This window comes from Asterias rubens, chromosome 11, assembly GCF_902459465.1.
Source record: "Asterias rubens chromosome 11, eAstRub1.3, whole genome shotgun sequence".
Classification (NCBI taxonomy): domain Eukaryota; kingdom Metazoa; phylum Echinodermata; class Asteroidea; order Forcipulatida; family Asteriidae; genus Asterias; species Asterias rubens.
In genome coordinates, this window is record NC_047072.1 from 9,472,855 (window position 1) to 9,487,350 (window position 14,496).

At 36.6% G+C, this 14,496-nt stretch overlaps 1 protein-coding gene across 1 annotated transcript in view; it reads left to right on the top strand.

The window, feature by feature from the left end:
- The window catches only part of LOC117296681, a 48,045-nt gene extending 33,815 nt beyond the window's left edge, over positions 1-14,230 (top strand). The window contains exons 30-38 of the mRNA XM_033779711.1: positions 498-589; positions 1,094-1,233; positions 1,677-1,880; positions 2,911-2,984; positions 3,797-3,904; positions 5,673-5,843; positions 7,151-7,291; positions 13,242-13,323; positions 14,216-14,230. Coding sequence (XP_033635602.1) covers positions 498-589; positions 1,094-1,233; positions 1,677-1,880; positions 2,911-2,984; positions 3,797-3,904; positions 5,673-5,843; positions 7,151-7,291; positions 13,242-13,323; positions 14,216-14,230 — 1,027 coding nt within the window. The remainder of the gene's footprint in view (positions 1-497; positions 590-1,093; positions 1,234-1,676; positions 1,881-2,910; positions 2,985-3,796; positions 3,905-5,672; positions 5,844-7,150; positions 7,292-13,241; positions 13,324-14,215) is intronic.
- Positions 14,231-14,496: the final 266 nt, after the last annotated feature.

A 14,496-nucleotide genomic window follows, 5' to 3' on the forward strand; every position in this document is an offset into this window, starting at 1 on the left:
CACTGGACACCTTTGGTTGTTGTCAAAGACCAGTCTTCTCATTTGGTGTATCCCAGCGTATGCATAAAATAACAAATCTGTGAAAATTTGAGCTCAATTGGTTCAGTTGCGAGCGAATAACTAAAGAAAAAAACACTCTTTTTGCACAAGTTGTGTGCTTTCATTCGCCTTGAATTCGAGACCTAAACTGAGGTATCAAATTCAATTGAAATAATTTTTTTAATCGCCTTGAATTCGAGACCTAAACTGAGGTCTCAAATTCAATTGAAATAATTTATTGAAAATGCTTCTTCCTAAAAAAATATGTTATTTCAGAGGGAGCCGTTTCTTCCACTGTTTTATACTATCAACAGCTCTCCATTGCTCATTACCTATTATAAGTTTTTTAAGCTAACAATTATTTTGAATAATGGCCAACAGTATCCATTGCCTTTAAACCTGAGCTCCAATTAAAGCGACAAAGCTATCAAATCGTTGTGTGTAATTATCACCAACAGATACGAGTGGTACGTGCCTCTAACATACATTACATCAGCCAACCCGTCTTTTAACCAGCCGGACTATAAATGGATGGTGCCCATGGAAGATGGTAAGACATTTGGATACTTTCATACTGACCATCCTTTGTCCTCACCACTTTACTCTTATTGGTCCTTAGCCACCCAGCTGTTATAAATTGGTAACTTTGATTGGCTATAAGTTTCCCGCTTTTTCCGGATACTTTTTCCTTAATCCTTTGCTCCTCTTTTTTGCTATAAATGTTTTGATGTTTTCGTTTGTACTTTTGTATACTGGCGAAGGTCCGGTTTGTATCGAAAGCTTAGGCCATCTCCCTTTGATATTTATATGTATAAATAGTTGTTTATTTAAAAGTTCAATTTTGTCTTTCAATTCTTTCTTCTGACCAAGCCACTGACAATTTTGAACTTTTTTAATACTGACTATTTTTTCGCAAACTTATTGATTTTGGTGCTTGTAATTTATTTCTGATTGATTAATTGATTGATTGATTGAATGTCAACGTAGCAACAGTAAGGGATGGAAAGTGTGTAGCGCTTCTTTTGCATGGTTTTGTTATGGTTTGTTGCTATAGTGACAATGATAGAGAGAAGCGATATTGGTGGAGACACCGACTGGCTCCTGATGAATATTGATCAGCAAGGTGTGTACCGCGTGAACTATGATGATGCAAACTGGAAACTTCTCGCTACACAACTCAGGAATGACCATCAGGTATGAATGAGAATGTCTTTGTGCTCATTTTTTCTCAGCGTACTTTTGACCACTGTCCTTTTTCTCATCAGTAAAAAATACCATAGGAGTATTAAGTACCACAGGAACTAGTGCGGTAATGTCAAAAAGCTAGCTGTGGTAAGTTGGTATTTCCCGTGGTACCTGATGTTACCACACAAAATACCATAGTGCGGTAATGTCAACAGGCTGGCTGTGGTCAGTTGATATTTCCCGTGGTACCTAATGTTACCACACAAAATATAACGGGAATATTCAGTACCACACAAACCCCTCTGGTTTCTGGTTCGCATAGAAAGCACTCTTGTTTACAGCTGTCCTGATCAGGCTTGCAAGCTACAGTGATTAAAAGTTCACTTATGAGGCATCCATCCTTGGTTTTATTACCAGAAATATAGTAACATTATTAATATCCCCTTTGGCAGGTAATTTCGCCAGCCAGTCGTGCGGCTCTTATCAATGATGCATTTTTCCTGGCCAGTTCCGATGATCTGGATGAAGTCATCGCTCTGGAAATGACTTCTTACCTTAAAGAAGAAAGAGACTACGTTCCTTGGTACATGGTGGACACCAATGTAGGATATGACTATGATCAACTGGCCCTAACTGAAGCTAATGCTACGTTTGAGGTAAGAAATGGAAGCCATTTGACTGAATTTTTTTTACCAAATGAGGACACTTTTGTTTTGTTTTTATGATACAGCGAGTAATTCTTATTCTATTTTAAAGGGTTTCTGTACTTTATGTATGACACAAAACACAAGCGTCTAGAGACTGACATTAGATTGTTACATTTGCGCTGTTTGGATGCTGAATAAAATCAAAGTAATTAAAATTAGATTTTACCACCAGCCTCAGAACATCCATTTTCCTCAGTATAAAATTGATATTAGAGCAATCTGAAAAAAATTCTCCTGGAAGACGAGCAGAGTATACTGTTCGAAACGACTTAATTAAAGCCGACTTAATTAAAGACACTTAATTTGGTAGTTGTCAAAGACCAGTCTTCTCTCTTGGTGTATCTCAACATGTGCAGAAAATAACAAACCTGTGAAATTTTTAGTTAAATTGGTCGTCGAAGTTGTGAGATAATAATGAAAGAAAACACACCCTTGTCACACAAAGTTGTGTGATATCAGATGCTTGATTTCGAGACCTCAAAATCTAATTCTGAGGTCTCAAAATCAAATTTATGGAAAAATACTTCTTTCTCGAAAACTAAGTTACTTCAGAGGGAGCCGTTTCTCACAATGCTATACTATCCACAGCTCCCCATTACTCGTAATCAAGTAAGTTTTATGCTAATAATTATTTTGATGAATTACCAATAGTGTCCACTGCCTTTAAGAGCCAACACTCCCTCAAAAGAGCCAACACTCCCTCAAAAGAGAATTAAAACATGGTTGTACCCACAAGGTTACTATTATTTATGGTTTACTCTTTTCATTCACACCGTGCAAAGCTTCTAACACCACTCACTCAATTCACCTGGCATTATCATCACAAAAGCTTGGATGCGACAGTCAGTGTCAGCAAGATTTTGTTCTAAAATAATGGCGTACCGGTTAATGTAAATTTATTGCTCGACTGAGGAAACAAAGTTGTGTTTGTTTGTATCTTTTAATTAATGTTAACATGTTTTGGACAATTTCCTTTCAGGCCTATATAAAAGGGCAGGTTGAACCAATGTACAAGTACATCGGCTGGGGAGACGGAGGTGGCAACCTTAGGAGGTGGGTAACTATGATGCAGTGGAAGTCACCTCTACTTGGTCTAGAATACTCCTGGGAAATCCCTGGGAAAATTCCTTGGAAACTCCTGAGAAAAATTTGAGAAATTTAAGATATTTAAAGGCAGTGGACACTATTGGTAGTTACTCAAAAAAACTATTAGCATAAAACCTCACTTGGTAACAAGTAATGGGGAGACGATGATAGTATGAACATTGTGAGAAACGGCTCCCTCTGAAGCGATGTAGTTTTCAAGAAAGAAGTAGTTTTCCACGAATTTGAATTCGAGACCTCAGATTTAGAATTTGAGGTCACGAAATCAAGCATTTGAAAGCACACAATTTCGTGTGACAAGGGTGTTTTTTCTTTCATAATTATCTAGCAGCTCCAACGACCAGTTGAGCTGAAATTTTCACAGGTTTGTTATTTTATGCATATGTTGAGATACACAAAGTAAGAAGACTGGTCTTTGACAATTACCAATAGTGTCCAGTGTCTTTAACTATAGTTGCGTATCTCCAACCAGGGTTACAATGTAAATGTGTACCTGTGAGCGCAGAGATGGCTCTTGTGATTAATTTAGCTGAGTAGTGCATATTTTTTGCACAGGCTGTATATTCCCCAGGGAGCTGAGATGGTTTAAGGAATGAATTAAATGGCCCAAAGACCAGGGGTACCAATAATATTGGAGTGCTTTGAGAAGCCCTTTGGGTGTGAAAGCGCGATATAAAAACAGATTATCATTATTATTGTTATTATTATTATAGTGAATGCTCGTTTATTAAAGTACAATGTCTTTTTGGTTTTGCGATAAGGTTGAGTCGTACTCGTATTGTCAGAATGGCATGCCAATATCGCATCGAGAACTGCACCACGACAGCTCGCAATCAATATCAACAATGGATGGCGGACTCTTCATTTTAGTAAGTTACTATAAGGTTTTAATCTTTCTTTTTTTTTCTTTCTTTTTGATGAACAAGTGGTTTTTTTTTTTATATTAACAAATTTTATTTCAGTTATTGATACATTATTAAATGCATTGAGAGAGGCTATGCAGGTAGAAAAGTGTTTGACAATAAGGCCGTGTCCGAAACGGCGACTTCGGCTACAGCTACGGCTAGATCGCGCGCGTCTGCTATTCTTCAACACTGGTAGACGCGCTGATCTAGACGTAGCTGTAGCCGAAGTCGTCGTTTCGGACACGGCCTCATATTTGAATAATGGAGAGGAGTTGAAGTTTTACATTTGAATGTAAAACTCCTGAGGAGGTATACATTTCCTTATCACTCTTAAAATGAATGGCAATAACAACTTATTAGTAAGTAACGCTTCTCAGGTTCAAAATTTGTGGGATAAAAACTGAAATCTTTTTCCATGACCACATTACTTCGAAGTGAAATGACTCTCAAAATGCCTTATACTATCCAAAGTTTTTTATTGTTGTTACTACCAAATGTACACCTTCCCTTTAAAACATTTTAAAACAAATTATATTACATATTTCATGCATAGTCTGTCAAACTCTTTACATCTGGATTTTTTTATATTCTGTTGCACTAAGTACTATTGGTGATTACTCAAAATAACTATTAGCATAAGAACTTACTTGGTAACGAGCAACGGAGAGCTATTGATAGTATTACACATTGGCTGAAGTAATCAGTTTTTGAGAAAGAGGTTAATTTCTCACTCAAATAATCTGATAGCACACAAGTTTGTGCAACAAGGGTGTTTTTTCTTTAATTATTCTCTTGCAACTTCGATGACCAATTGAGCAAATCATTTTGCATTTTTGTTATGTTATGCATGTCTTGGGATTACACCAAGGGAGAAGACTGGTCTTTGACAATGCCCCTTATTTTTGACAGCGCGAGGGCGCTATAAATAGTATTTTTATCACTTCCGGGGGTACACGCGATTCGCCCTGCACAAATTAATAGGCGTTCTGTCACTTTTGTTGCGCCGTAGTTTCAATTTGCTTTAGAGGTGGATTATAACGGCTCCTTTAAAAGTCTTATTGTCTGTGATGGATTAGATGTCTGTGGTGGTAATGTGTTCCAATCTTTAAAAACTGTTTTGGGTATGAATGAATATACCCCCGGAAGTGATTGAGAGCGCCCTCACACGGTCAAAAATATGGCCCATTACCAAACATGTCCAAAGCCTTTAAAGACACTGGACACTATTGGTAATTGTCAAAGACTAGTCTTCACAGTTGCTGTATCTCAACATATGCATAAAATATCAAACCTGTGAAAATTTGCGCTCAATCGGTCATCAAACTTGCGAGATAATAATGAAAGAAAAAAGACATTCTTGTCACACGAAGTTGTGTGCATTTGGATGGTTGATTTCGAGACCTCAAGTTCTAAATCTGAGGTCTCGAAATCAAATTCGTGGAAAATTACTTCTTTCTCAAAAACTATGGCACTTCAGAGGGAGCCGTTTCTCACAATGTTTTATACCATCAACCTCTCCCCATTACTCATCACCAAGAAAGGTTTTATGCTAATAATTATTTTGAGTATTTACCAATAGTGTCCACTGCCTTTAAGTAACCAGTTCATTCATTCTGTTTCTGATGTCAATTTCATCTCCCTGTAACCAGCCAGCCAGTCAGTCAGGTACATGTATATCTGAAGGTAACCAATCAAGCAAATAAAACATTTCACCTTTATTTTTCTGCCGCAGTTTATACCCAGATCTGCAGCCTACTGTACTCTGCACAGGTATCGCTGAAGGCAACCAGGCACAATGGGATTACGCCTTTGAAGTATTCAAAGATCCTGACACGGATTCCACGCTCAAGTCGGACATCCGATCGGCTCTTGCCTGTAGCAGGGATCAAGCAACCCTTAGCATGTATGTGCACAAAGTTTTCTTCCATCAGTAATTTGCCTCATTATCTGACTGTCCTGTTAAAGAAAGAGGCTGAATAGAAGTCTGGCAACTCACACCTCAACCAGTTTTTGTATGCACTATAAGCCTAGTATGAGTTTGTGATTTATTGTTTTTCCGTTTCTTTCTTCTGTCAGTCATCATCATCATCATGGTGATGTCTAAGTTGTGTTGCACATAGCCATCACTTTTATGGGAATGCTCCCTTAAAGAAAGATGCTAAAAATATGCATCCTTTTCGTCTGGCACCTCACACCTGTTATCTCTATGTAATAAGCCTTTTTGAGGTATTGTGGACGTGATAGGCGTGTACTGTTTGGTTTGGGTGTACACACACAAATTTTCACAAACCTTATAGTGTTGTAGCATTGTGTCCGCCATATATCTCAAAAAGGCTTGTTGCTTTCCCATACCATGGACTTACAGGGTCTATGTAACTTTTGCAGGACAAAAAACACAATGTCCACAAATTTTCACTAAATTTACACAGTTTGAAGATAATGATAGTAGAAAGCTTCCCTGAAAATATTACGTGCTGAGGTGCTGTATTTTTGGGGTAATGAGTAAAACAATATAATGAAAATAAATTTCGTCTCATGAGACGAAAATTATTTTAATTATTTACAAAGGTATTTTCATGACATTGTTTTACTCATTTCTCAAAAACTACAGCACCTCAGTAAGTAATATTTGAAGGGAAACTTTCTACTATCATTATCTTCAAACCCTGTAAGTTTAATGTAAATCTATGGACATTTTGAAAAGGTACCCAAATCCTTTAATTCAACCATGCACTGACCAGTAGTGCTGCTAAACTCAGGAGGTGATGACTTGTAGGCCTACTGCTTAATAGATTGTGCATCCGTGATGGTTGTGCGATGGGTTGGGACATTGGTATCATGCCGTGCGCTGTTCCATATGACTCATCTTGGTGATTCTAAAACCGGGATTGATTTTTAGGGAGGTCTTGATCCCGGTTGTTTATAAAGCAGGTCGGAGGCAATTTCATCACACAGAATAATTTCACATGTTGCCAAGTTTTTGGGCAAACGACCACTACTCACCAAACTGAGAAAAGAAACTTCCTACCTCGCATTCAGAAACAAACAAAATCCTTCTCTTTTAATAAGTTATTTCACCTATTTGTAGATGGTTCTTAGATGTCAGTTTAGTTAACATATTCTTTGCACTATGTGACAGACGTGGGGTATTTTGAGTCTCCATTGTTTTCATTACCATTACCTGATTTATGAGTATCTCCGCTAATCTAGGTATTTGAATGAGATTCTGAACACCAGTGTCATCAGTGAATCAGATGGTAGGAGTGTTCTAACTACCGTCGCTAGCAAACCCGCCGGGAGAGAACTGGCATGGGACTTCTACACGTCTAACTTGGAGTACTTCATTAAGACGTAAGTTTGAATCTCAGGGTGAAAATTCCAGTTAGAACCAGTTTCAACTGGTGTTAACTGATCCCAACTGGTACAGTTGAACTGGGAATTGGTAACTGGATTGAACTGGTTCGTGTTGACGGCACAATAATTGGCAGTTGGCAACTACTACCCGTCGAACCTAACATGTACTGGTTGGACACCAGCTAATTTCCAGTCGAAAATAGTTGAAACTAGTTCAACAAATATTCATTTTGGTTTTACCCATATTCACAGATGTATGTTAGCACTGTATACTTTCTCTGAGATCTGTGAAAAAAAAAACCAGGCATTTATAACTCAGGTGGGATTCGAACCAACGACCTTTGCAGTTAACATAGAGCAAGGTCATACCAACTAGACAAGTAATTTAGTTTTTGAAACAAGTTGACTGTTGAACTGGTTTCAACTGGAATTTTCACCAGGGAATGATTGACCCTTTGCACGACGCAGAACGCACTTCCCCGCACTATGTTCACTATTTTTGAGGTCACATTTTATGTACAGTTTTTATTCTCTATAAGGTGGACAGGATAGGTAAGTAAACTGATGTTAATATTGGAGCGGGGGCAACCTTTATTTAAGTGGGAAAACATTCATCTTGAATGGATTTTTGTACACTATTGTGAGAAACACCGTTTTTGAGAAAGAGGTAATTTCTCACTTGAATAAAATACTTTAGACCTGAAGCCTTTTACATGTATGAGGGTGTTTTTCCTTTCAGACCTCGATAACTAATTTAGCAATTTTTTTGTACAGCTTTGTTTTTTTTACGCATATGATTGGATATGTCACCAACTGAGTGAGAATACTGGTCTTTGACAATAGCCAGAGATGTCCATTGCATATATGTGAAATGTTTTAATAGCTATGTAGAAGTTGCAGAGCTGCCAAACGATTGCGAAATCTCCCTGATTCTGGAATTCTTTTCCATTTTGGCCTTAAAAAAAATGCCTTTTTCGCTCAAAAGTCGGAAGGATCGGTCGGTCCCTTTTTTTCTTTTTTGTTTAAGAGGAATATGCCAGAGGAGAAAAAAACACCATGGTTACAAATTTATGTTTTCAAAAAATTTAATGTTCGCAAACTATTACACATTCATATGGCAAATACAAGTAATACAAAACTACAACAGATCTTGATTTTATGATAAACAATATATTAGCAACAAAAAAATGAAAGCATGTGAGGTTTCTTTCTGAACAGAATAAATACAAAAATGATAAGTAGTAGGCCTATTCCGGTATCACCCAAGCTTTCTTTAAAGCCATTGGACACTTTCGGAACAGAAAACAAATTAAAAGTTGACAAATTTACAAATAACTAACAGGGTTTACAGAAGGTAAAGGTGAAAGACTTCTCTTGAAATATTATTCCAAGTTGCAGTTGAAATCTTCGTCAGATCAGTCCAATTGTAGTATTATCTTTGGACCTTGTCCCTTGTCTTGTGGATGACATAATTTATTTATCGCGCTTTAAAGTCTAACGTAAGTTTGAGCAGAGTATATACTTAGCAAATTACAATACTGGTTTTCAATTGTGGGGGGTTTAATTTTGAAATTGGTGGTTGGTGAAATTGCATGATTCTTTCCAGAAAAGCTTCGAAAAAGGACAGTTCTGGAGGAAGAAAGAGTGTAGAATGCTCAAGATCACCATTTTGTGGATGCTGTTGTTTGTTTTAAAACTAACTACCGGTACTGCTTTTCTTCCATGCGTGGTTTTCCCGAAGAGTCCTGGCTTTGTGCTTGGCATTTCTTTGCTCGTCCTCCCGAGTTGCTTGATTTTCACAATTCACTTGATATTTATTTTTCATGTCGACATTGACAATTAAAGACCTGCTTGAACGAAAATCAAGTCGTGAACTTTGCTGAATTCCACTTAAGATGTTTTCGATGAATAAGGAAATCGAGTCATATGATTATAAATAGGTTTCAATTGTGTAAAAAAACAATCATTTTGTATGCCCTTGTCCAGAGCTTTTCAGCGAGATTTGCGAAAAGCCCCGTTACGTAATCACTCTCAAAACGTCATAAGTAGATAAAGCAGCTTTGTTGCAGCGTGGATGTATAACAAAGCAAACTCCAACAAATGACGTCAGCGGCATTGTCCTTTGACACCCGCTCTCAACGGCAGAAGTGTTTTTAGTTTTTCAAAAAACCTTTAGGTAGGGGCCTGATTTTTACCTCCATAATTACGAAAAGTTCAGAAGTGTACACATATCAAAATTACATTAAAATGGTGAACAAGTGCATTATAAACAAGTAAAAATACAATTTCGGTTGAAAACATTCCGCTCAGGTAGCTGTTTAAGCATAAACGATTATACAGTTGAATACAAATAACAATGAGTATAGTAATGAAAGAAGGGTGCCACATAATTTAACAGTATACTTGTTTGGAATATCAAAGATAGTCCAAGATTTAGTGTAATTAACGTGCTAACCAACATGCAGGGGGAAAGGTTAAGCAATATGTTTTGTACATAGGCCTATATCCCTAAGACAGACAAGGACCCCCCCCCCCCAAAAAAAAAAAAAAAAAAAAAAATGATACTGGACCAGACTAACCAAAATAAATAATTACCCAAATTTGTCTTCTTGAAAGGAAAAAAAAAAGGAAAATAAAAATAGTAAAAAAATAAAAATAAGGATGCGGCCTCTAAAAAGGATGAGGGAGCGGACGATCAACTGGTATTTTTTTTCTTTTGGCCATACGGCTTCCAAGCCTATTACTTTTTACAATCCTCGTCCTTCGAACTCACACACAAATAACTGCTCACAATGACCCCCTGTTCGTGTATTTAATAGAATTTCTTTTACCCCCTCTCTTGGATTGAAATGTCCACACTATTGATTGTTCACAATCCCCAGGTACCTCTCTCTATAGCCGTATTGGTGGTGTCGGTAAAGGTGGCCCTATCCACTATTTTTTACCTCGTTTATCGATAGAGGGATTTTGACGAATGAAACAAAACTATCTGCGGTACATATTGTGTACTAATTTGCATTGGTTTCTTTATTTAATTAAAGGAACACGATGCATTGGATAGGTTGAGTTGGTCTTTGAACAGCGTTTGTAACTGTTTGTTATAAAATGCATATGAGTAGAAAGATGTTGTTAAAGTAGAATACAATGATCCACACAAACATGCCTTGAAATTGGACGGTTTTCCTTTTACCTCGTCGACTAACACGGTCGGCTATTTATGGGAGTCACTATAAATGGCCGACCGTGTTAGTTTGCAAAGTAAAAGGAAAACCACGCAATTTCGAGGCAAATTTGTGTGGATCATTGGATTCCACTTTTTAAACTACTTTCCAACCACAAACGCATTTTATAACAAACGGTTACACACGTTTTTTATAAACCAACTCGTCCGATCCAAGGCAACGTGTTCCTTTACATGAATTATATTTTCAATTTCTAGAGTAGGTCGAAGTGGTAGCGAACTCACACGTTGAATGCATATGTTTAACCCTCTCTGGTCCGACCTATTTTAGTTCAATTGAACATTCATCATAAAGAGTGGTTGAACGCATTTCTCCATGGTTCATTGCCTCCCAATCTTCGCTCCTGCCTCTATCTTTTACAAATTGGTTTGAGGGGGAAGAGTTGAATAGTGTTTAGCCATGGAGCCACGAAAGTATGCTGATTGTAAACTCACTGTTTGGTACGAAAAGGACACGGAGCAGTGGGAGTGAACAACATCGACGAAAACTACACAACACATTTTTGGCTTTATTTTACCGAAAATGTCACCGAGTTTAAGATGTATTTGGTCGACACTGGTGATAGGACTATTCTATTGTATAACGTAAGATTTGTTTCTTCTTCGTTTTGAATTTGTTCTGGTGTAAAATTACACGGATTCCAGGATTCGAAAACTTACCCAGATCTTGATCTTCATCTTGATATATCCTACCACCACCGTTTCGGTCGTTATGAAATATAATATCGCATCTAATTTGACTCAAAATGAGATATTCCAATTGGTAAAAATTGTTGGAAAATTGGTGTCGGTCAGAAACGGAAAATTTTTCCTTTGTTTTTCGTTTAGATATTTTGGGAAATTTTTGTCAAAATGCTGTGATGTGATACGAAGACGCATTGTTTTTTTACCACCCGTGCGCGATTGCGTAAATTTTGTTTTCTGTAAAGCTCCGTTTTTGTTTTCTTCTGAAACGGATATTTTTAACCGACTGTTGCCAAAACTGTCTCCTGTCTTGTTAAAAAAGTGGAAAAGTTTCCGTAGTGCGCCAGCACTTTTTCATTCGATATGAAATAATATAGTATCTAATTTACCTCAATGAGATATCCTTTTTTGTAAAAATTAGTGAAAAAGTGGTGGCGCCATACGGAATGTTATCAAAAAAAAATTTGCCATGATGCCCCTCAAATTCGAAAAGAATTGTGTGATTTGCCCGTGACCTTTTTTTAATTATTTTTTTACAAATTGCTGCGCTGCCCTTCAAATTCTTGCAAAAGCACGGCGATAATGGCCGTGCCCTCTAGAACACGAAGTTCGAGGCCTGGCATTTCGTTTAATAAATTCATCATTTTTTTAAACATTGTTTTAAGCAACATTTTTTTGGAATACTACAAAATTGTATTTGATTTTTAAAGATGCATTTACGGAGGGTTTGGCTACTTTTTGTAGGACACAAAACACCATTTCACGATTTACGTCAAACTAACGGTCGCACGGTTTCTGGATATGATGATGGTAGAAAGCTAATGAGTCATTGAATGTACGAAAATATTTTCCGACTCAGGAGACGAACATTTTGTTTGTATTTACAACGTAGTTACGTGACTGTCCTATGAAAACATTGCTCAGTGATGTTCACTTTTTTCTCTCAAAAACGTGCAAAAACTTGATCTACACACAAGTCATACGTAGGCATATCAAAACTCTTTAATATGTATATCAAATACTGTTTCCGTTATATATTCTCCATAGCTGTACAGGCGCAGCTTTTCCCTTCCTCCAAATAAAAACTACACAAAGTATCTTGATTTCTGACAGTACTCTGACAGAATGAAATATTTCAGCTTTGGATATTTTTTTTTTTTTTTTTTTTTTCATCTAAGTCCTAAATTGCCATATAAAGAAAAGAAAAAAAAGAACAAAAAAAACGATCATATGGATTTACAATTTATTTCTTTTGGTTGGGAAAAGCCAATAAGTTTTTTTTTTAAATAATCCCTTTTCGCCAATATATAAAAAACGGGGAAAAAAGCATGGATTTCAAAACTTTTGGGTCGATCCGAAGAAGGGCAGGATCTTATTTTGTTGAGTGTAGTTCTAAGTATCTCCCTGATAATTTGTGCACAAAAAAACACTTTAGTTTGACATAAACGGTGCTTTGGATTGACTTTAAATCCCTCCCATTTTCTAAATAATCTCCGTTTTAGAGTGTAATTGTTTATTCGCCATTTTAATTTTGATTGTAATGTTTTACTCATATGTTTAATTAATTAATTTTAAGTAACTGTTCTCCTCCCTATAGGAGTGTAAAGTACTTCTCCCTCTCAGTTTTTCTGTGTAAGATTTAGGCACTTTTAAATAGTAATGTAATGTTTTACTCCCAATTATTTAACTTTGTAACTGTTTATGTAATTCTGCTGCTGGCAGCGAATTGAATAGAATTTTAATAAACCATTGAATGAATGAATGAATGAATGAATAACTGCAACTTTTTTGTTTCCTATTCCTGGTTTTGTTACGCTTCTTCACTTTTTAATATATCTCACAATTTTTATGACTGTTTATTTTGTTAAGTGCTTAACTAATTCTTTTGTTACTTGTCACTGCTTTGATGACAACATTTGTCCTCCTCCCGCCCCTTCCTGGCCCCTAGTTCTGACGCCCTTGTATTAGGCTTGCATTCTAGGTAACCTTTTGGTTTCATTAATGTTTGTGTTTGTGTTTCAGATATGGCGACAGTGTTTCCCAGTATTCGAGCATCATATCGGCCGTCACATCGGATTTTAACACACAAGAAAAACTAGATGAGGTAAGTTCCAATAACTTTCAAAGGAACGGGTCAAGGATTGTGCCATATAATAATAATAGTAATTTTGGAGGTTGAACAAAGAACTGACTAGAGTGGGATTCCAACCAACGACCCACAGATTAACGTGCCAGCACTCTGCCAACTGGTCTGTCAGCCCTATGTTGGCGGTCTCCCTATTTTGTCAATAACTTTGTTCGGGGTCGCCAGTGAGAAGCCACACAACCATTAACTGCCTTGTAGCCAGAAATCACACCAAATATAATAATAATAAAGCACTTTTATATATCTCCTTATCCATACAAAAATGCTCCAAGACACTTGACAACAAGAAAAGTATATAACATTGAACCACAAAAAGTAAAATCAAGGCCAAAAATATTATCCACAAGTGTGATCATTAAAACAGTCACCAGTGGGTACTGCAACAATGCCGTAGAGTTGAAACCAACAGTTGTTTTCAGAACCATCCCAACTCGAGATTTTCATTACATGGTGTTACTGTAAACCTTTATTTATTTATGTCATGGATGTTAAATTTGCAGCCCAGGAATTTTTTATTCTTCTAACTTTTATTTTTTTTTATAAACATGTGCTTTACACATGTTAGACTCCAATATTTGTATTGATATTATTTCTTTCTTCCAGCAATATACTTTTAAATATATCTTCTTCGTTTTTATTGTTATTTTCTTGTAAATAATCAACTATATCTCAGAACTCATTAAGGAATCTTTGATCAAGTTCCATGCTTCTCCTCATTGAACCCAAGTCTCGACACTCCTGGGGTGACAGTTATTTTTCACCAGCTGAAACTTTATACCACATAATCTTAGATCTTGTCTTTGTACCAGAACAAATCAAATCTCTTCCCAAAACTTATCTTATGTCACAGGTTTTCAAGGATTAATTTGGTTGGTCTTTATTATTATTATTATTATTATTATTATTATTATTATTATTATTATTATTATTATTATTATTTTATTCGCCATAACAGTACAAAACAAAATACATTGACAACATTATACCCCAAGATGGGCAAGGGACAACAAAAGCAAATACATACTATGATCCGTAGATCTGTTGCCACATGTACAGTACATCATACGTACGTGCAGCGATGACGTAGTTCAAGTGCCATAAACAGGAAAGCCTGTGAAAGGTTGAGAAATA